Raw genomic sequence first — 24,330 nt, forward strand, 5'->3', positions numbered from 1 at the left:
GTTTATTGGAACAGGAGATTGTATTTACTAACTAGATCAGGAAATCTCAAACCATACAAAGGAAATGAGAAACCGGTCACTCACGGCTACCACAGTGACCGCTTCTGAGTGTGGCTCAAGCTCAGTCCAGGCTAGGCAGATGAAAGGACAATCTTAAAGGTGACTCTGGAGAGCAAGTGAGACTGTAACCCCAAAACTTTCTAGGATAATTCATTTTCACTTCTACCCAGTCAAAACAACTATTGGCATCATCAATGAAGTGCTTAAGTCTACCTGGAGGTGGCGTGGGGCAGAGTGAGCATTCCAGAGTCCCAGACAAGAGGAGATGTGCACGAAAAACACTATCTTCCTGCCAGACACCTGTGCCCACCGCCCCAAGCACTGCCCCTCTGGTCCTTCATCAGCCTTTGCGCTCTGTCCCTCCTGATCCTGCAACGGGCCACAGCACGGAAGGAAAGAGTCCTCCGGAATGGGTGACTGTATAGAAAGCAATCGAGTCTTTAATCACTATTCCTACTTTACACTTCACACAGTTCTTATTCCTGTCTCTCCTTCATGCCTTTCAAAGAGAACGTTAGAGGCCTCTTTCAATTTTCATTTCTCAGACTTTTCCCCATCCAGTTCAGTACCCAAAACTTCGTCAGTTATTTAAAATAACCTTTTACCCTCTCCTCCCCTTCCCAGGATGTTTCAACTTCTCTGGCTCTCTTCCCCATCCTTACCTCCTCCAATTCTTTCCTCCTGGTCCTGGCCTCTTAAACCCGCCCGGGGCTGCCCTTTGCCTATCTTTTCTCCTCCCATCCCTCGCTGAACCCTTTCACCTCATCCATTCCCTTGTCAGGCTTTCCAGATTCCCGGGCTGTTTGCTGGTGAGAAATCTTTGCTGCAGCGAGGACCGGAGTCCCCCGCGCGCAGCCCAGTGGCAGAAGAGGGCTAGGCTGAGAGGGAAGCCAGGACTGTAGGAGAGGGAGACAGCCCGTCCTCCTCACGAACCTGCAAGGATGCGGCAGGGGCCCGGGGGCATGGGGAGGTACTAACCCCCGGAGCCCCCGATTGGGGCTTGCAGACCTGGCCCGTGGGCCAATTTTCTGCCTAGCGCAGCCGAGAAGCAGAGGTGCCAGGAAAACCAAGAGAGGGGCTCTGGGGGTGCCCATCCCCAGAGTCGGTCCCTCTGCGAACCGAGGAAGAAAAGAGGAGGGAGTCAGCGAGTGGTGAGAAGGGAAAACCTGTCACCAGACTGACTCCGGAGCGTCCGGGAGACTGGGGCGCTCCGGTGAGCACCCAGGGGGTGAAGCCAGCCGAGCGGTGGGCGAGGGGCATGCGGAGGGAGTGCGCGCTCGGGGAGGGGACGCCAGGAGGGCAGCGATGCTCCGGGCTGGTGCAGGCTTACGGGGGGATGTCGGCTGGTGCGAGCTGGGGAGCGCGTGTGGCAGCCGCGGCGCCAGTGTTTGTGTGTATGTGAGAAAGCAAGGGGCGAGCGCGAGTGCGAGTGAGGCAAAGATAGAGCGCATGTCTCATCCTTGCGAGCAGCCACTAGACTCTCCACCACCATCTTTTGCATGTGCAACATTTGCAGCCGGACAGAAAACCTCTCCCAGGGCTATGGAGACTGCGGGAAAAATCTGGCGGCTCGCGATGGATTGCTAAGGGGAAATAGTCATAATCTTAAACCACCCAAACCTCTTTCCTTTTTTCCTTTTTTTTTTTTTTTTTTTTTTGGTTATTTTAATTTTAGCGCCATCGTCTTCAATGCTTCTCTGAACAGCCTTTAGGAAGAGTGCGAGAGAAAGAGAGAGAGCGCGCGCCAGGGAGAGGAGAAAAGAAGATGAGGATTATTTGCAGACAGATTGTCTTGTTATTTTCTGGATTTTGGGGACTCGCCATGGGAGCCTTTCCGAGCAGCGTGCAAATAGGTAAGGTGTGCTCCGATGGGGTGTGCATGTGGCTGGTTGTAGCAGATATCCGAAAGTGAGTTAAATGAGTTGCTGATAAGCAATTCAGGGAAAGCTTCAGCAGTTCCCTTCCCCTCTGTTTCCCTCCTCTTCCTTTCTCTCCTTTGCAAAAAGACTTCCTCTTTAGTACAGGTTCCTTTGCAATACACCCAGGGCAGCCCACCCATCCGTTCTCAGCCCATAGCCCTATTTCCACCTTTACCTATAGTCGCTTAAGTAGTATTGAAATAAGTTGGGGGAAAACCTTCGGGGAATTTGGTTGTATTTTATATGATATTTATTTTCATCCCTTTCTCTAAAGCATAATGCGATGTCGAGTTTGTTTAAAAAAGAAAAAAAAATCCACTTCTTCCCATTCTGGACGCCGCAGCTTTCTTGCTGTTACAGAAAGACACTGTTTGAGGAAAAAGACATTTCCACCCGCACTCCCTGCCTCTTCTTGCTATCAGTTAGCAGATTCCAAAGTTAGATCCCTTTCCTGGAAGCTTCTCCCCTTTTATTTTGTTTTCTTACTGAAGCTTTTGCCCTTATTTCTCTACCTCGACTCTATTTCCAGGGTCACCCTCCATCCTTGGCTTTTCTTGCTATTCTCCTCTACTGTCTTTTAATGGGATGCAGCTATTGAATTTCTTCCAGCTAAGCCCAGCCTCAACACTGCATCATTTCTCGTGGACTGTGCACAAAACGGAGTTAATTAGGCTGAGTCCACGAGCTGCAGGAAAATAAAGTTCATTTCTTCTTTCTGATTTCCCTCTTCCCTGTATGGCACTATATCCCTTCGTTTCCGTATTTTAATGTAAATCTCTTTTCCGCTCATCTGCATGCATCTTAGAGAGAGATGCCCTGAGGTGGCTGATGTAGCAGTGTGCTGGGAATCAGGGGGAGGGCAAGGGAGAGAAAGGAACATTCACTAAATGGTCTCAGAGGTCATTGTGATCATGACACATTGGGACAAGAAAAAGCTGAGCTGCTCTAAAGACTAAATACTAAGCATGTACCTTAGGGACAAAGGGCAGTCTCCCTAGATGTGGCAGGTATAGCTCTTTAATTGTATGTGCTTGTGAATGGCAGTAGATTTGACTGTGCTTGGGGTGGGTATAATGTTTACAAGAGGAAACACTGAGTGTGCTTTTCCTGCTGTTTTTAATAGGTGGTCTCTTCATCCGAAACACAGATCAGGAATATACTGCTTTTCGATTAGCAATTTTTCTTCATAACACCAGCCCCAATGCGTCGGAAGCTCCTTTTAATTTGGTACCTCATGTGGACAACATTGAGACAGCCAACAGTTTTGCTGTAACAAATGCCTGTAAGTAAAACATAAGTTATGAAAAATTAGAAGAGAATTAAAACCAAGCAATGGAGTCCTCTTCCTCTTTGTTATTATTTAATTTTTTTAGAAAGAATTTCAAGATTCCCACAGTTATCTGGTTTCAGGCCAAATCAGAGTTAAAAACAAGACTTCATCTCAGGGATATTTAGCTGGTTTCTTTTCTTTTCCTTAATTTATTTTTCTTTTCTTTCTTCTCCTCCCTCTCCTTGCTTCTTCCTGACTTTCTCTTTTATTCATTACCTGTCTAGATCATTCAAGTTAAATTCTCCTTTAACATTTCAGTGTTATTCCTATCATCCGAATGTCAATTTAGTGAAAATTGTACTAAAGCTGGTTTTTTATTCTGTTCCTTTGGTTTTTCTTATGTGCTTTTCACTTGAGTAAGCATAGGTCTTGCTTTTAAAGAAGAAACATGAAGGCCATGGAAGGCTTGCTAATAGTGAGAAAAAGAGGGGAGTGGTGGTGTGGAGGATATATATTTGTCGGTTGGTTGATGCTGCAGATGATCTGGTGATGTCACTTGAGGCTGCCCTGCCCTTATATTCTGGGGTGTAAATGTCTCTTAGTATCACATAATGCATATATCCTGTGGATATAACTCCATGAATCCTTACCTCGATGCCAAATCACATTAGGCTCCCATCCACCTGAATTCACCAACCAACCCAGCTTTATCTATTATTCCACACAATGAAACTAAACAGGTGACCTCACCTAATGCCATAAGAAAGCAGTTGTACAATTCCTTCCACTCTCACCAGGATACTGTATAACTTAATGTAAAAGAAAAATACAATCAACTGTGCATGTTAGTTTAAAACACATTGAAACATGATCAGTCAATAGCAGTTGTATTGCTTTTTCCTTCTGGAAGGAAGTGCATGTTTCAAATACCTCCTCACATTTATATGCTAATTTACCACTGTTCTAAATTTATAAATTCAGATAATGACTATAGATTATTTAAGAAGTAGGAATAGTTTCTACGTACAATTTCGCATGTTTTCACAGTTAATAAAATGTTCAAGATGAATTGTAAAGTCTTTTTGTCGTATGAAGCTGGGAACATTTTTATTTAAAATTATTTCAGTACAAGAAAGTGTGCTGAACAAAGAAACAAGTGAAATTGAAAACAGAGTTTTAAAATTTGTCTGGAAGACAACTGTTTCATCAACTTAAATTATTTAATTTGTATGTGTTGGCTGTTAATTCATATAGCAGATAACATGATAAAATTTTCTTAATTTTTGGTGTTTCTTTAACTGTCAATTCTTTTTAGAACTTAGTTTCATGAGGAGCTTGAAGCATGTGTCACTTTTGCAAAGTGAATAATTATATTATTTTTCAGGAAGGCTATACGTTCTATGAGTTACTACTTAATTTTTAAAAATCTCTTGACATATTTGGTGATAAAATCAATATTGCATTAAAGCAAAAGGGGGTTATTTTTAATCAAAAGTGCACATTAATTAGAACAAGGTTTGTGGGTAGTCCTTTTTGTAAAATTTCTCAGTTATTAGTTTTATGTTCTAAGTTTTAAAAGGGATGTCAGCATTCTAAGTAGTTCTAAGGAAAGCATTCTTTTTAATACGTAAATATTATTTGTTTATTTAAATATTTTTCTCATGTCTCTCCTAAGATACTGTCAATATAAATCTTACTACCTTTAAAAATAATCTATGATCCAAATACATGTGAAGGTACTTTATCAACAGTAATTATTTTAACTTATTAATTATTATTATTAAATTTTGAAAGATTTCCTTACAAGTGGCAGATATATCTGTTTTATTTTGTTTCATTTTTACAAATTAATATCTTAAATATTCTAAAGTTTGTATTGTGACTTCTAATAATGTAAACTATATGAGGATAATCCTCTTTTCCTCCTTTTTGTTTGTTGACCTCATTTGGGATAACTGTAACTAGTATTATTTTATTTATGTAATAAAAATACATGTGAAATAAAGTGTTACTGCTAAAGTACTTGTACACATGATAAATATTAGCAAGTTGCATACAGAGTTAAAAAGTAGAAAAAATATGAAACGTAGAGTATGCTATTCTTTAGCATATAAGGATTGAGAAAATTGACACGAGTAAACTTTAAGTCTATTTAGAATCCAAGAATAATACAGTATTAGTGATCTAATATTTGTTACAATCACATATAATTGATTTTGCATATGTTTAAAAATTTTTTAAGAAAACAACTTGTAAATAAGGAGAAAACATTTTCTAGCAGAGAAAAGGAAAGTTATTTTGACAAATGAGTATGCTGAAAATCCTTAAGGCAAATCTAAGCAGAATTTGGGAAAAAATCAATAGTCAGAGTGTGGGTCAGGTGATTGGTGTTTGTTGAATGGACTGACCGAGAGCATGCAGACTTGTGATTTTCCAATCTAATTAAAGGTAAAACGTAAGCAGTAAATATAAGGCAACCTCATTTATCAAGCTCTATGCCTTTGAGTACAAAAGGTAAAAATAGGTCTTGAAATTTAATATTCTAGAGAATTAACATGAAACTTATTCCTCACCATGTTACGGACTGGATTTTTAAATTTGTCATGTTAGATTAAATATAAAGACATAATATGTGGCTGGTTAAGTTTATTTTAGTCATGATTTTTCTATAATGGCTCCTTGTAAAACTGGAGGATCTGGTCTGTCTGTGAATAAGGGCCATTAAACAGTATATGTTTAATTATTTTGTGGAATGTATACTCAAAAAAAAAAAAAAAGACAAAGAATAAAGCGTGTTAGTTATCTAGGGGACAGCTTATTTAATGCTGGTTCATCTGCCTCAAAACTAAATTAGTGCTCTAAGAATACTTTGGTAACATAAACTATTCTGTGTATAGAGTTTACACACTCATAAGTCTAAACCTGATTAACTTAAACTTATAATTTTTGATATAAATCCCACATTCCTGAGGAAGGAACAATTTTGGCTTATAGTTTATTCCAACTATTCTACTGTTGGAAAGTCACACTTTGATGAATATTAAACTAAAATTATATGAAATACAGATAATACAAAATTATGACCTATTACAATAACAAAAAAAGTGAGTGTCATAGCCCTTGTAGTCAAATTTCAAAATGTAATTACAAGTATACATTTTTTTGCAAGGTATCCAAAATATGAAGTATGACAGAAAGGACATTTAAAAAATAAATTTAATATAGGCAACTTTCTTTAATTAAAATGTCATACTGTTGTATCACAGGTAGATAACAAAATAGTTCTTTGCAAACAAAAAATGCTAGTTTAATTGGATATGTCCATCACAAAACATTTGAGATAACCCAAAAGCTGGCTGTTTTCTCATATTTTTTCAATAGTTAATGGATAGAGATATTTTGGTTTGGAGGATGAGATATGTTCAGTTTGACCAAAAGTAATAACAAAAAAACTAAATTAGTCCATCTCCAAATTTTGCAAAAGATAAATATATTTTAGTCATTTTGATTATTAGTTTAATTCAGCTACATTAGAAATCCTGTAAAAGAATCAGCCCTTTAAAAAGGCAGTCCCTGTACAATATAATCCATAAATATTCAGATTCTGAAATGAGTAATTTAAATCTCAGATGGCAATAGGAGGTACTAATAGAACGGATCAAGTACTCATGTATTTTCACCTTGGTGAAATAATAATAGAATTTTATAGACTGTTTAAAACTTTTTAAACTTTGATAGAAAGGACTAATTGATTAATATTTTTCCTGTTTTAAAGAGTGATTTTTTTTATCTTGTTCTCTTTTTCTAGCTAGAATCATTTTATTCAATTGTTTAAAAGATAATGGATTGAAAAGCTGTAAAAATCACAAATAGAATCAATAGTACGCCCTAGTAATGATGAAAAAGTTTCTTTTTTAAGTTAAATATTAATTCTGTGTGGCCGATTTATTTGTGGACTCTAAGTATCCAAAATGAGCAGTACTTTACAAAGTACTTGTAAAAGTATATGTAAAATAGAGTTGTTTAGTTAATTTAAATATATTGAAAATGTGAAACTAAACCTAGTAGGCTCTGCAGGATTTTCCACTTATAAAGTAGGTACTTAATAAAAACTCACTGAATTTAAGTGTGCTAAATAATATAATATTTTTTGTTTAATTCAACTATGTTTAAATATTTTTGCATGTTTTCTCTTCCAGGATCATGAAGCCCTAAAAAGGCATTCTAAGAGTTTACATTGGACTAATATAATAATCTTAAACATGCTAAGGATAAAGTTCTGATGATTTGACTTGCAAAGTTGTTAGTAAAGAAATACTAGAATTAAATACTATTTGACTTTTGCCTACATTTAGGAAAATGAGTGATGTGACTCAAATGTGACTGTCATTAGCTTTTCTTATTTTGAATTAGTAGCAAGCTTTTAAGTTGATTTCAAATAATTCTTTAGTTTTATATTTTTCTCTCTTACCTTAATTTTTCATCCTGAGATTGAGAAAGATATGAGTCATATTCTTATAGTTTTTCTCTTTCTTAAATGATAGGATGATGCATAATTTGTATATATTTTATGTATTTTAGAGTTGTCGTAGGATTAAGCTTTCATAAAGCTGTCAAAAAAAACTAATTTTTTTCAATCTGGAAAGTGTTATTTCTCAAGGAGGAAATATTTTACTTCCTAGCATTGGGAAATATATATATATACATATGATTATATATATAAAATCTTATTACAGTAATATTATTATTCTGGATTTTAAAATGAAGGATAAATAACAATACACCTTACACTTTATGACAACCCATAGATTTTTTAAACTATATATGTGTGTGTATATATATTTATATTTTTTCATATATATATATGATTTTATTTAACCTCAAGCTAATCTTACAGTGAGACAGTGTAAAAAGAAAGTAATTATGTTCTAGTTAAGACAGCTTTGGTACAAAGGAGTTACTTTCCAAAGACTATCTAGTAATAGACTACAAAGCCAGAGCTTGAACTAATTCTTATACCTACTATCGTAGTACTTTTACCAAGGCCATAAGAGTGTGAAAAAGATAACATCTATATTGAGCATGCCTGAATTAAGAAAGAAAAAGGAATTGCCATTTATCTCTTCTCTAATTTAATTGCAACATTTTGAAGAAAACAGGGCAAGACAGTTCTGGGCAACTTATTCATGAATCACATGACAGTGAATGATACAGCAAAGGCTGAAGTCATATTACGTAATGAAGCCATCCGTTCATTCATTAGATGAGATAATGAATTATCCATTTACTCATCAAACATATTTATCAAGAGCAACTCTATTCAAGACATTATGCTAGCAGCTGGCAACACAAAAACTTATAAGAGTAGTTGCTGACTTTAAGGAGCTGATAGCCCAGTGGGAAAGAGAGACAAGTCAGTGATTACAGTAAAGATTACAGTACAATGTAGTAAAGTGCTATGACAGAGAAACATTGCTAGGAGAGAGATGGATACGGAAAAGGGAAGGATAATTACGCCAAACTTGGCATGGCATCCTAAGGATGATATTGCCTGATCTGGGTGTTAAGATCTAGTTGAGTCATTTGAAAAAGAACAAGGAAGGAGAGCATGCCTCGTCAAAGGAGTAGTGCACGAGCAGACACCAAGCTGTGGGACAGCCAAGTTTCTTTGAGCCATTGAACATGTATTAGTCTGGTAATAGCACTGAATGTGAGGAGGGGAGGTGTGCTAAGGGGTGAGACTTTGTGGATCTCAGAGGTTATGTCGCTATGGTCAGGACACTCTTCTGAATACAAAGAGGGACCCATAAATGATTGGAATACAATAATGACATTAGCAGACTTACATTTTATAAAGAACAGGCTAGGTTGCAAGAGGGAGAATGAATTGGAAGAGGACAAAATAGGCGAAAAAGACCAGTTGACTGAGTCTTAAAGTAATACGATTTAGAATGATGGCTACTGAGTTAAAAGTGGAAGCATGGAGGAGAGAGAAAAGCACATAGATCCAATGCAGAATTTTTTATGGAACTTAGTGATTGGTTGGATGTCTATGTGGGAGGGTGCAGGGGAAGTGTGGTAAAAATAAAAGATGTTTTTTCAGCCTTCTGGCTTGGGCAAATGTTTAGATAGTGAGTAAAGAAGCAACGCACAGAAGGAGCAGATCTGAGTGGGGAGAGTGACTTTACAATGGACTTACTGATTTTGAGGTGTTAAAAATACATCCAAAGGGGGATGTGCAATAGAGATTTGGACATGTGTGTCTGGAGCTTTTGGGTTCAGTCTGAGCTGAAGACAGATGATCAGTGAGCCTCGGAGACTTGGAAGTGAATGAGATCACCCAGAGAGAGCAGAAGCAGTGCCAAGAGTGCTGAGAATCAAACCCTAGGAAGAACCAATGTTTGAGGGGAAGAGAGAGGAAACAGTTAAAACAAAGAAGGCTGAGGAGAAGGGGTCACAGAATTCAGAGAAAAATGAGGCAAGAGTAATTTCATAGAAGCCAAAAGATAGGGAAACTGTCCAGTAAACAGTGTTCAACCTTGTTGACAATTGCAGAGTTTAAAGAAAGAATTGCAAGGATAACTGTAATATCTTCAACATAGGTCTTTCCTTTTCTTTTCAGAATGTTCTTTTATATTTGACCAGAAAAAAAAAGCAACCCCATAGAGATTCTAATACTACATATGTTTTTGGATATATTGGCCTAGAATATTCTTCTTTCACTTAGAGATATGGAGAGATAATCTCCTCTGGAGTTTTGAGCCAGATGAGTTTGAACTAGCAGCCTGATAGTGGGCAAGTTACTTAACACTTCTGAGTCTCGATTTCCTAGTCTGTTAACACAGATAAATCACATATATCACATACAAATTTTATGAATATTAGAAAATAATTTGGAAAATATTCCATATATAGTTGGAAATCAGTTATTATATCTGTATTTCATTTTCTGTGTCATATGGAAATTGTACGTCTGAGCCAATTTTAATATTTCAAGTTATTTATATTTTATATTTATATTTTTAAAAGGCATTTTAAATAGATTTTTTGATATTTCATGGAAAATTTTTTGACTTCTCACTGAATTGTTAATTTTAAATCATGTACACAAGTCTAAAGCCATATTTGTCAAAATTATTTTTAAGTCTTAAGAGAGGGTAAATTTATCTAAGATCTTTGGGCCATTCAGAGAGAGGATTGTTTCATTGATAGATTAAAGGAGGTCAATGAATTCTCCTAATTTTATGCAAAATTGTGTGTGCTTGTGCACAGTGTGTGTGTGTTTACAGAGACACAATCAAACTTTTGAACAGCTTCTCAATGAGTTCCAGTCACAAAAAAGGCCCAGTACTTCAGCCCTAAAGGAGCCACACATAAATTAGATGAACAAACAGCTCTTCATTCCCTATCTTCATCATTTTAGAAGCTGAATAGATTTTAGCCTTGAAACCAACCAGGAATTTTTTTTAATGAAATCTGTCTCTACTACCTTCTTCCTTAACATGGAAAATAATCAGTGTGTCTTAGCTGGAAAACCCCTTGCCTTGGTCCTCTGCCTCTTACATTGTCATCTTATAATTTTTATTTATTCTCTTACTATCCAAAGTGTTACATATTCTACATCAGCTCTTTCTATTTTTATCACCATTTACTTTTCCCTACCATCACCACTCCTGGAACACTGTGTTCTTGAAGGTCATCAGTGACTTACAAATTAGTAAATCCAATTGTTATTTCTTATGCCTCGTTGTCTCAGAATAGTTTGCAGGATTTGACATTGCTGACAACCCCTTGTTCTTTGAAACTCATTCCTCCTCTTGTAATAATGATAACTACGATAATGGAGTACTGTGTGCCAGATTTTGTGATCTCAATTTTTACAAAACTCAAAAGTAGGCATTATTATTATCATTTTATAGGTGAAGAACCTGAAGATTTGCATAGCTTAGAAAATTTGTCTAAGACATCAGAGTATTCAGGGCATCTGAATTTAAAGTCAGTTTTCTTAGCCATTACAGGATTTGCCTGCCATTCATACCACAGCATCTTGATCAGTACAGTATTGACAAAATACCCAACATTCAGTGTGACTGTCGCAGGTTAACTCTTAATTCTGATATCAAGATGTTTTTCTTAAAGTTACCTCTGTCACAACTTAAAGTTACCTCTTACCCCAACAAATATGGACATATTTAAGTTAACTCTTAAAGTTACCTCTTACCCCAACAAATATGGACATATTGATTTTTCTATGTGGTTTGTAACCCAGCACAAAAATTTCAGAATCTGAAAAGGTAACACCCCCGTTACTTTATATTGCCAAATTCATGTCACAAACACAACCAAGTGTAAAAACGACTAAATGACTCTTTTAACTCTTATGTAAACAGTATTGGATGCTTCATTAGTTGGCCAGCCTACATATTTTTATAGCAAAATTATTTGATTTCAGGATAACTGCAGATATTCAAAACTATTTTCCAGAATGCTGCACTTAAATATTTACTGAGCTATCAAGTATTTTCTTTCCATTTTTTTGGGGGGGTCATATTTTTGGATTTCAAATAAATATGGTGAAGACTGTCCTAAAGAACACCATGCTACCTCAAAATTGCTCATTTTTAGAGCATCATCAGGTGCCTCCGACTTAAGAAAACTGTTGATATTGTCAATAAAAAGTTTAATGTTGTGTTAGAAATAAAAGATAAAAAATATTTGAGATGTATTCCTTCTTTCAATAAGCCACTCTGTTTTTCCAGAAATAGCAAAAATTATACTATAAGCTGTAATCACTGTTTGCTTATTTTTGTTGCTGATGTTTATTCCAAAGTGAGCAGACTTTAAATATATTATGCCATGTGATTTTCCCATTTTTTTATATTTTTATCTTAAAACTCACACATACTTGTAAAAATTTCAAATACTTCAGAAATCTTAAAAAGTTAGGAAACCCATCTCACGTGCAGAGACACACATAGCCTCAAAATAAAGGGATGGAGGAAGATCTACCAAGCAAATGGAAAACAAAAAAAGGCAGGGGTTGCAATCCTAGTCTCTGATAAGATAGACTTTAAACCAACAAAGATCAAAAGAGACAAAGAAGGCCATTACATAATGGTACAGGGATCAATTCAACAAGAAGAGCTAATTATCCTAAATATATATGCACCCAATACAGGAGCACCCAGATTCATAAAGCAAGTTCTGAGTGACCTACAAAGAGACTTAGATTCCCACACAATAATAATGGGAGATTTTAACACCCCACTGTCAACACTAGACAGATCAACGAGACAGAAAGTTAACAAGAATACCCAGGAATTGAACTCAGCTCTGCACCAAGCAGACCTAATAGACATCTACATAACTCTCCACCCCAAATCAACAGAATATACACTTTTTTCGGCACCACACCACACCTATTCCAAAATTGACCACATAATTGGAAGTAAAGACATTTATGCAGCCAAAAAACACATGAAAAAATGCTCATCATCACTGGCCATCAGAGAAATGCAAATCAAAATCACAATGAGATACCATCTCACACCAGTTAGAATGGTGATCATTAAAAAGTCAGGAAACAACAGGTGCTGGAGAGGATGTGGAGAAATAGGAACACTTTTACACTGTTGGGGGGACTGTAAACTAGTTCAACCATTGTGGAAGTCAGTGTGGCGATTCCTAAGGGATCTAGAACTAGAAATACCATTTGACCCAGCCATCCCATTACTGGGTATATATCCAAAGGACTATAAATCATGCTACTATTAAGACACGTGCACACGTATGTTTACTGCGGCACCACTCACAATAGCAAAGACTTGGAACCAACCCAAATGTCCAACAACGATAGACTGGATTAAGAAAATGTGGCACATATACACCATGGAATACTATGCAGCCAGAAAAAATGATGAGTTCATGTCCATGTAGGAACATGGATGAAACTGGAAACCATCATTCTCAGTAAACTGTCGCAAGGACAAAAAACCAAACACCGCATGTTCTCACTCATAGGTGGGAATTGAACAATGAGAACACATGGACACAGGAAGGGGAACATCACACTCCGGGGACTGTTGTGGGGTGGGAGGAGAGGGGAGAGACAGCATTAGGAGATATACCTACTGCTAAATGACGAGTTAATGGGTGCAGCACACCAACATGGCACATGGATACATATGTAACAAACCTGCACATTGTGCACATGTACCCTAAAACTTAAAGTATAACAATAAAAAAAAAGTTAGAATATTCCTTATTCTCAACACTTGGAGCTAATCAGACTAAACAGCTTGCTACAGATCTTGCCAGACTTTTTTTCTCTGTATAGACCTAGAGAAACAGACAGTACTCTAAACATAAGCTTTTAATATATATCTAGAAATAAAAGTATTTAATAAGATAATATTTTATAGCTATATCTTATTAATGGTTTATTTCTGTTAATCATAAAAGCTATTCTTTTGGTTTTTAAGAACTGCTTCATTTTCTTGTACTGCTGCATAACATGCCATTGTATGAAGTTTCTATGATTAATGTACTCAATGCCCTCGGGATCAACATTTCGATTGTTTCCAGGTCTTTGATATTGCAAACTAAACAACAGTAAAACTTCCTGTACCTGAGTGACTATTCCTGCAAGATCAATTCCTGGAGGTGAAATTGCTATATCAAATAATTTAGATTTATGCTTTTAATAAACATTATCATATCTTTTCAAAATTTATTTAAATTTACAACAACCAGTATGTGAGAATAATTTTTTTCTATGACTTGCCAACAGTGACGATTATCAGTTTTTTGAATCTTTACTTGTCCTGATGGGTGAGGATGATTTCTCATTGCTGCTTTAATTTACATATTTTTGATTAATTGGGAGGCTTAGACAATTTTCTCTTATTTATCAGATCTGTGTACTTCTTTCTCTGTTCTTTTCCTTTGCAAATGTTCTCTTTTTCGGTTGTGAGAGTGTTTTACATACTATGGAAATTAACCCTTTGTCATACACGTTGCGAATTATTTTTCCACTTTCCCTTTGGCTTCCAGATTCATTGATGATGTCTTTGGCCACACAAACATTTAAAATTTTTGTTTAGTCAAACTTGTGACTCATTTTCTTTATGGCTTCAGGGTGTTATGTTAGCATAAAAAAGGCATTCCTAGCCTTACAACTATAAAAATATTATTCTACATTTTTTCTAGCATTTTTATAATTTTTAATTTTATATTTGTAACACTAACTCTTCTGGAATTTATTTTCTTACGTTAGAAACTGATTTTGGTGAGGTTTTTTTGTGTTATTTATTTGCATAAGCTGCTCTTTTAAAAGTGCTTTGAACTGCTACATTTGTGCAAAACTGATGCTTTTTTTTGACTGAATTTGAGCTTGGACAGAAATTCTGCTCTTTATGTTCTGAAGTTCTCCTATTTGTTGTTCTTCACTTATTTACCCCTTTCTGATAGTCTTGCTCCTTCTACTATTTCCTTTTTTTTTTGCTTCTGATTGTCACTCACCACCTGACCAAATCCCCATGCCTCTGCCTCCAAAGTACATCACATTTTCACTTTCTCCATCTCTATTTCACCCTCCATGTCCAAATCAATGGTTTTATTTTAATTTTTTTACTTATATAAATTTATGAGGTAGAAATGCGATTTTGTTACATGTATAAATTGTGTAGTGATGAAGTCAGGGCATTTAGAGTATGCTTCACCTGAATAATGTGCATTGTACTCATTAAGTAATTTATCATCATCCACCCTCCTCTAACCCCTCCATTATTCAGAGTCTACAATGTCTATTAGTCCAAACTCAGTTGTCCGTGAGTACACATTGCTTAGCTCCCACTTATAAATGAGTATATGTAATATTTGATTTTCTGTGTCTGACTTGTTTCACTTAAAATAATGGCCTCTAGTTCCATCTGTGTTGCTGAAAACAAGACAATTTCATTCTTTTTTATGGCCAAGTAGTATTCCATTGTATATATATACTATATTTTCTTTATCCAGTCCTCCACTGATGGATGCTTAGATTGATTCAATGATGTTGCTGTTGTGAATAGCTCTGTGATAAACACACGAGTCCAGGTATCTTTATAATGATTTATTTTCCTGTGTATAGATACCCAGTAATGGGATTGCTGGATCAAAGGGTAGTACTATTTTTAGTTCACAGACTAAAAGTTGTGCTAATTTGCATTCCCAATTGGCACTACTTTAATAATTTCATAATTAATCTCCTGCTTCTGCTTTTTACCTTTCTCCATCTACTTAACATATTTGAGCCGGGGGTATCCTTCTGAATTTATAAATCAGAGACTGTTTCTTTTGTACCTAGAACCATCCAATGACTTTTCACTGTTTTAGAATAAAATTCCAACTCTTTACCATGGTCCTGCATGAACTGACTCTTGCCTACTTCTTTGTCTTGTTCACCATTCTGGGGTCCACTCTGGTCTTCTTTCATCTATGCCCTTGTACCTGCCATTCCCTTTTATTAGACTCCTCCAATACAGTTATTTGCCTAACTAGAGTTTTCTGAACCTTTAAGACTCAGGTTAAATGTCACCATCTCAGAAAACTTTGCTGGCTAACCTCTGTAGCCTAATTTATCCCACATCAAAACACCAATCACTCTATATCACATTGCCAACCTAATGATCATCTTTGTTTCTTTTTATCACAATCTGTAAATATTATTTCCAAATATTTGTTTACCTATTTATCATCCATATTCCCCACTAGAATAAAAACTTTCAGGGCTGTGTCTGACTTTTTAAATGCCCTGTCCTCATAACCTCTCACAATGGTTGGTGCAAAATAGGAATCGGCAAATATCTTTGAATAAATGAAGGAGAAATACGTGGTGAGTTTTCTCTTCATTCATCTTTGGGGCATCCTTCAAATAGCTAACACTTTTCCTGTGTTATATTAGTGAAAAATCAAGTGAAAGATATGAAGACAATGTGATAGTAGATTCAAAATAAATATTACATATTTTGTTTATCATAAGCATTTTTTCTCATTTGTTTCCATTAAATTCAATTTAACATATGAGCTGAATATAGAGAAAATATATCCTAGAAGTTAGGACTGTTAATGCTAATTGACGTACATTGTGCTGGTCAGATTGCACTTTGATAAATTTAAATCTGGTAGAAGATAAATTCTAGGTGCATATAACATTTAGTGTCTGCTGACAAAAGAAGTTGAAAATGCTGATACAAACCACTTTCAAAGTAGGAGAAAGCCCTTTTGGGAAGCCCAGGTGAACTAGCAAGCACACTCAGGAGAATCCCATCTGTTCAGACATTGGCTGCTTCCTCAGCACTTCTTGGAACTAGGAAGCTCTTGGAAAGAGAGGGTTAGAGTCAAATGTATAACGTTATTCCTTTCAGTTCTTGATCATCTACATTGCACCTTCTATGGTAAATCTCACGAGCAATTTGTTAGTTTCCATAACCCTTTATTCCCTCCTTATTTGAAATTAGGTTATCCTGGGTTAATTACTTAATCTTTAACTATGTATACAGTCTTACCTAGGCAAGTTTGAAAGGGAATTCATCACTTTTTGTTCCAAAAATTTAACATCAATACAAAGCGATCCCTTCTTTCCTCCCCAAAAACATGCACATCTCCTGCTTTCTTAATGGGAAGTCTGTTAAGTCAAAATGTTACTTTCTTTTCTCTGACAAATAGGAAGCTCATTTCCAAATTTACTATTTAGTAATAACATTACTCCTCATTTTAAACAATTTTCGTTGGTTTCACATCTTTGATTTTTCTAAAATCATATATGTATATGTATATGTATAATATATGCATACAAGTATTACATATAGAATATATATACCTTTAGACTATGCACATTATTTTTGGAAAGTAGCACAGAGATACTGTGATTATAAATTTAAAAATGTCTGTGTGATATCCCATTCAACACAGATGTTGGTCAGATTTTGCTTAAATAATCAAATTTCCTTTTTGGTAGTCTCTGTATCTTGTATATGCCTTGGAAGATAGAGACAGAGGCAGAGAGACAGAAGGACATGTATAGACAGATAGATAGATAACCTGTCAACACTGTTAGACTGTGAGTTCTGTGACAACGAGGAAGATACCATATTAAAAACTCTATCATGAAGGCTTGTTACAGTGTCTGGAACATTAATGTTCTGTACTCATATGTTTGCAGACTGTTGGAGGAAGTAGGGGAGAAAGAGAAACTGTTTCTTGATTAGATATCTATAACAATAAATTCTTAGCCAGAATTGAATAACACAAAACAAATCTCGTTAATTTTCTTATGACTCACACTCATCACATTTTTAAAAAACAGATATCACACATCCCTTTAGTGATTTCCCAAGCTAAATAACATTTCTTTACATAACACAGTTTCTAAAACCTTTAACATCCAAATTCTGGCATTCTGGATGTCCCCTGGACTTATTGAAAATTTTGTTAAAATATAATAACTTAAATTAACTCCCACAATGCACTCCTGTTATGATCAGTATAGAATTAAACTCCACATTCCTGACACTCATGATTATGGCCTGACCTGATCTGTGTGGATGGGAATATTACTTCCAATTATTTAGGCATTGTACATATAAAGAATAGCCCAAGATTATTTGGGTCTTGCTTATTCAGTTACATCATTATATTGGTTCCTGTTAAGTTTATGCTCACACTCTGCTCTTTTTTCCACACGAATTGCTACAAATTAACCTCTCCATAGAACATTTTTAAAAATTCACAGTTAGAAATATTTTTTATGTTCACTCTTAAATTTTAATTTGTTTGGAAACATCTAGATCGTCCTCAATCTTAATTCAGCTAGCTATAAACTATTTTAAATTCTGTGGGACTCTTTACTATATTATTATCCATATTGCTGATTAAAATGCAGAAAAGGTTGTGATATAAGATAGATGTGGATGATGCCAGGATATGAATCAATACATTTTAGGTCCGTGTGGGGAGTTACATGTGGATTCTTTTAAAAATAATTAATTTGATCAAATTTCTCCATATTGTCCATAACAGTTGCCATTTCACTACACTGGTAAATTTTTTTAAAGTAAAACAAACATAAAGGCCATGAAATGTTGGGGAAATATTTCAATGCAACTACATTGGATAAAGGAAAACACACACATACACACACACATACACCCTGCATTCATATTGAAAAGAAAGGACAAAAGATATATAACAGATAACTCACATTGGAATAAATAAATAAGCCCAGTAAACAAACTATAAAGTATATTTAACCTTAATAGTCAGAGAAAAAAATTGAGATACACAATTTTACATAATAAATTAGCTAATTTTGGTGGTAAAGATGAAGAGAATGTTAAGTCACTCAAGATAGCTGAGACATTTAAAATTGATACAAAGCCTTTGAAAATCAATTTGTAACAATTTATCAAAAGCCATTGAAATTGTGAATCATTTGACCCCATGAATATAGGAGAACCTCTAGAGATGAAAATTCCATTAAAGCATTACCTAGCGATATTTAGTTGGGGAATGGTTAAATTAATTAAGATCCAGCCAAGCTGCTTAAGGAAGTCTGTTGATCATGAGAGTTCTCCATCTGACTTGTGCCAACAGTTCTAGATTCAGGAATTTTTTATGCAGACTATACGCTTTTATTTTTATTTTTATTTTTATTTTTTTGTTTTATTTTCTTACAGAAGGGCCAGGGTCCTGGTAGAAAAATGTTCTAGTCAGATGCAAAAAAAAAAAAAAATGTCCATAAAATGTAATACTGATTTATGGAGCTCATAGAGCTAGTCGAGAAATTTTTTAAAGCGTGAGTTACTTAGAGGAGCATAGATATTCCACACCAGTCCTGGCTGATGTCCAGGTAAAGATAGGTGCATTGTTTGTCTTGTGCAGATATTTGGAAATTCTATAAATGAATGATACAGGAAAACACTGCTGTTCATTTTACCCCAATGTTTTCTATTTCCTTTTCTTCACCTCTCATAAGGTGTTGGGGGGAAATTCAGAAATTATGTGACAATCTGCTTGGTCTTTGAAAGGCGCATGAGATTCTGCTATACTCTAAAGAGAAAGAAAAATATTTCAGGCAGAGAAAACAGCATTACAGGAAAAAGTATAAGGTGTATAGATGACATTGGAGAATGATAACGCATCTGGAGAATAGAGTAGGGGTGGGGGGATGGCAGGTGGTGGAGTGGAGGGGTTGGGAGAGGGACTGGACACACTGAAGAGGCAGGGAGGGGCCTTGTAAACTGCCCTGGAGGGTAGGATAAGGATGTTATGCCATATTCTTCCATAGAAGACAGCAAGAATTATTTTAAGCAGTCTATAACATAATTATATTTGTGTGTTAAAAAGACTTCTAACAGCACGTTTCATCATTCATGTATATAGCAAAATGTGGCTCCTTTCCCATATCAAATACACTAAAAAGCCGTTTCCTAGACAAGGAATGCTATTTTGTTACTTGAGCTGCTGTTTGTAAAACCCATTATTGTATGTAATTCTGCTCACTGTTTTTCAGCAAGAACTGTTAGTTCTAGCAACAAATACTTAGCTTATCATTGCAACCATGTATCTTCCGAACTGCAAACCAAGTCGGTTATAATAAACAGGTTGGAAAACAGCTGGCATTTGGTGGGAGGAAAGTAAACAAAAATTAAGCACCTTTTATAATATGCATAGAGGCAATAAAATCTCCCTACAGATTAATATAGATGCCGATAGAACACTATATAGTCTATTATTGATTAAATATCAAGCATCCCCCACCTTTTTAAAGTTATTCTTGATAGAGGTTAATTATTTAATTTAGTTGGCAGAAATAAGAATCTGTACTACAACTGTGACTTGCCACTCAATCACATATTACAGAGTAATAAAAACTTGTTAAAAAATGAGTTGAACAATTGCAAGATTAAAATAATAATTAGTACAATTACCATCATATATATGTGTGTATATGTACACACACAAACACACACACACACACACACACACACACACAGAGCCTGCCAAAGGGGAAAATATAGTGAGATAGTAACATAAATAATTTGCAAGATATGGTTATTCCTTCTCTTCAAAATAATGAATTATGAACTTTCATGTGCATACCTTTGCCACCATTATTTGCAAATTCATTTCTTAAAAATGAAAATACAGCAAACACATATAGAGTTCAGAATAATTTATAAATCACTATATTTGTTATGCATCATATATCTGACCTTTCACATACATATACAATATATACATGCTGATATAGTTTGGCTGTGTCCCCACCCAAATCTCATCTTGAATTGTATTTCCTATAATCCCCATGTGTCATTGGAGAGACCCGGTTGTTGGAGTTGAATCATGGGGGTATGATAGTAAGTGAGTTCTCATGAGATCTGATGGTTTTTTAAGGGGATTTCTCTCTTTGCTCGGCACTTCTCCTTCCTGTCTTCATGTGAAGAAGGACGTGTTTGCTTCCCCTTCTACCATGATTGTAACTTTCCTGTGTCTCCCCAGCCATGTGAAACTGTAGTCAATTAAACCTCTATCCTTTGTAAATTACTCAGCCTTGGGCAGTTCTTTATAGCAGTGTGAGAACAGAATAATGTACATGCTTTTAGCATTTTATTCTTTATTTCACAAAATTTGCTAATGATTATATGTTATAAAAACAAACTCACTGTGAAAATAAGCCTCATTTTATAGAATTGATAAAATCACAGATTAGAAAACAAGTTTCAATATTTTTATTGAGAGGACATTGTTGCTAAAATAGTATTTTATTTTCAAAACAGCAATGTCTTAACCTCTTTATATTTAGAAAACCCCATCATCTCAGCCCAAAATCTCTTTAAGCTGATAAGGAACTTCAGCAAAGTCTCAGGATACAAAATCAATGTGAAAAAATTATATTGTATCATATTTTAAAGGGCAAGTCTGGGCAAGATGGTGAAACCTCTTCTCCACCAAAAAAAAAAAAAAAAGAAAATTAGCGTGGCTGCCACTGCTATATAGTCCCAGCTACTCAGGAGGCTGAGGCAGCAGGATCCCTTGAGCCCAGGAGTTGAAGGCTGCAGTGAGCTATGATTGCACTCCAGGCTGGGTGACAAAGTAAGACACTGTCTGTAAAAAAATAAACTAAAAATAAGTAAGTAAATAAATAAATAGGGACACTTTCCATTTCCATTTAGTGATAGTAATACTCTAGCTTTTCAAAATTATTAGACTGCAGGCAATGGGCTATTAGGCAGAATAGCTAAATGATGAATATTATTATATGGCTATTAAACTCATGATTTAGAGATTTTTATCATATGGGAAATATGTAAGATATAATGGTGAGGGAAAAAGATAGATTCTTTTTTGATTGCAATTTCAAAAGAACAATAATATATAAAAGAGACTGAAAATACTATATTCAAATGCTGATAGTGATTATTTTTCTTTTGTGTTATAACACAGAATTTCCATTTTTAATGTATACAGTTCTAAATTTTTACATGTTTACAAAGGGCACATATTAACACTTTTCCTGATTCATAATATCTAAATAAAAGAAAATGTGGTGATTTTGTTACAAAATGTTGAATTTGTCTTGCTGTGTCCAAAGAAACAGATAAACTAAGGGGATCTTTTGGCATTTTAGTCATTATCAGCGTTTGTTGTCTAAATATCTTGCCCACTTGGTAATTGCCACGTTTGATCTCTTTGGTTACATACTTCCATTAATTTAAAATGAAAATAAGCTTTAATGAACTAAAATTATCATCATTACATTTGCTTACTATAGCTCATTAAAAAAGCCAAGAAAATTTGTGATTACAAGCATTTGTCATCATCAATTGAAATCTATAACTTACCAACCATATCTTATTTTCAATTCTGTATAAAAGACAGTAGCTGCATGAGTGAGCTGGTGGCTCTTGGCCATCTGGTCACTTTCTTTAGGTAGTTTTTTCCGACCACCCCAGATTGATTTAGGCTCCACTTTGCTATGATCTTAAGGCACCTAGGACTTACCCTACTATGTGATATTATTATTTATTTGCACTCCCCACAATGAATGACTGGAATGCTATTGTATTTGTGAGTAAATTCCTAGTGCTTGACTCATGGCTCAATGCCTGGCTTATAATAGCATTAAATTAACACCCACTAGGCTAGGCGCAGTGGCTCATGCCTGTAATCCCAGCACTTTGGGAGGCCAAGGTGGGTGGATCATGAGGCCAGGAGTTCAAGACCAGCCTGACTGATATGGTGAAACCCCCGTCTCTACTACAAATACAAAAATTAGCCAGGCGTGGTGGGCCTGTAATCCCAGCTACTCAGGAGGCTGAGACAGGAGAATCACTTGAACCTGGGAGGCGGAGGTTACAGTGAGCCGAGATCATGCCACTGCATCCCAGCCTGAGGGACAAGCAAGACTCCTTCTAGAAAAAAAAAAAAAAAAAACACCCTCTAAATATGTGGATACGAAAATGAAGGGATTTAAGAATTGATGGTTATATATTAGTGTTTTAATTCAATTTTTGAGTACCCAAGTAAGGCATTAATGAAAAAAATGATTAGTAATTTTTTTTAAAAAAATTTAAAAATTAATTTAAAAATGGAAAACAGTTTTTAATGGACTTCCTCATCTAAGTAGGTGAACTAGTGAAGGATCATAAAGATCATTACTCATTCAAACACATTGCCTTCAAGATTTAGAATCTAAGAGTCCTATAATGAGAGTCTTCAAGTGAAAAGGACAGTCATACAATCTGTCCTCCATCCTCCCTCGGAGTTCTTACGTCTCATGCGGATTATTTCACTTGAATTATGCTAGGATGCCTGTCCATGAACAGGGACATCACAGCTCTTTATTTAAAATTCTCGTCTAAACCACAAAGATTCTTTCTCACTTCTACTCCCCACCTTGTTTATTACAAAGTATCTAGACTTACTAAAATCCTCTCACTTTTACCCAAAGACAATTTTTCTGTGTCTAAAGTAATATTTCACTCTAAGGACATAGTTCTCTTTGCTCCTAAGTAGCTCACAGTCTAGTGAAGACCACCGAAAATCTCAGTGCAATGTGAAAAAAGCTGTGATTATATTGGGAAGGAGGCAGCCAGCCCCACTTGGGCTAGTGCATATATCTATAATGTACTTTAAAAGATGTTCTCTCTTTTCATGAGCCAGAAGGATAGCTTGGCTATCTCGAACAAAACCGAAATAAGAGAAGAAAGAAAAAGATTGTTCATTACCCAGACTAATTTGATTAATGAAGTAAAATTGGACCAATTTACTTAGATGTCAGAATTTATATGGAGAGAAATGAGCAATTAAATAAAACAAAATCCTTTGGCAGCCCCAGATTAGACTCAACAACTGTGAATCTGAACCACTCATATTGTCTCATAGATAACAAACTACTTATCACTTCTATATTCTACATTCCTTATGCATCTGTGTGTGTTTGCCACCAAGTTATTTGCCCCTGTTAATATGCAGCTTCTTTAGTGTTCAATTGTAACTTTAATTAACTGAATGTTCACTTGGCAACTGTCTTGCTTTCTTTGCTGTGCCACATACTTTATTGAAAAAAAAGTCAGACTTGATATTGGGCCTTACAAAGCTTATAATATGCTGGAAAGACAGAAGCAACTTGTTATGAAATAAGATGATAAGTATGTGTTAAATTAGAAGGTGGTGTGCAGTGTATCATAATTGCCAAAGAAGTACTATTAGGAGGGGCCAGATTTTATAAAAAATAAGACTTAATAAAGTGGAGTTTAATCTTGAATGAATGAGGAGGTCAAGGAGGGGTATAAAAGAGTGTTGAAGATAGCAAATAAAAAACCCTAAGCTACAAAAAGGGATGAGGTGGCACAGGAAAGCATCTCATTGGATATGAATGAATAGTGTTGGAGGGAGGGAAAACAGGTGCGGAGAAGCCTAATTATAAATTCAAGACTTTAGAAGCAAAAAAAATAAAAGTTGGAATTTGATAACAGGGATGGTTTGGACAGGGGATTGTTAATTCAAGGACCATAATTCTGTCATGGGTATGCAGTA

The 24,330-nt window shown here is 35.5% G+C and overlaps 2 protein-coding genes across 17 annotated transcripts in view; one reads left to right on the plus strand and one right to left on the minus strand.

Annotated features, from left to right (window-relative positions):
- The window catches only part of LOC134736030 (BEN domain-containing protein 2-like), an 816,235-nt gene that overhangs the window by 450,650 nt on the left and 341,255 nt on the right, over positions 1-24,330 (minus strand). For 2 of the 6 annotated variants that reach the window (XR_010119709.1, XR_010119706.1), the window contains one exon: positions 1,925-3,259. The exons of the other annotated variants lie outside the window; for them this stretch is intronic. The gene's annotated coding sequence lies outside the window, so the exon portion shown is untranslated. Of the gene's footprint in view, positions 1-1,924; positions 3,260-24,330 lie in introns of those variants that run through there. 6 annotated transcript variants of the gene reach the window in all.
- The window catches only part of GRIA4 (glutamate ionotropic receptor AMPA type subunit 4), a 380,575-nt gene continuing 357,282 nt past the window's right edge, over positions 1,038-24,330 (plus strand). For 7 of the 11 annotated variants that reach the window (XR_010119696.1, XM_055272946.2, XM_055272949.2 and 4 more), the window contains exons 1-2: positions 1,789-1,913; positions 3,103-3,261. Coding sequence is in view for 10 of the 11 variants with exons in the window: in XM_055272946.2 (XP_055128921.1) it covers positions 1,826-1,913; positions 3,103-3,261 (247 nt within the window). In the remaining variant the exon portion in view is untranslated. Of the gene's footprint in view, positions 1,274-1,311; positions 1,455-1,549; positions 1,914-3,102; positions 3,262-24,330 lie in introns of those variants that run through there. The other 4 variants (XM_055272950.2, XM_055272952.2, XM_055272953.2 and 1 more) reach the window with 4 other exon arrangements.

The sequence above is a fragment of the Symphalangus syndactylus genome, chromosome 3 (assembly GCF_028878055.3).
Source record: "Symphalangus syndactylus isolate Jambi chromosome 3, NHGRI_mSymSyn1-v2.1_pri, whole genome shotgun sequence".
NCBI classification, from domain to species: Eukaryota; Metazoa; Chordata; class Mammalia; order Primates; family Hylobatidae; genus Symphalangus; species Symphalangus syndactylus.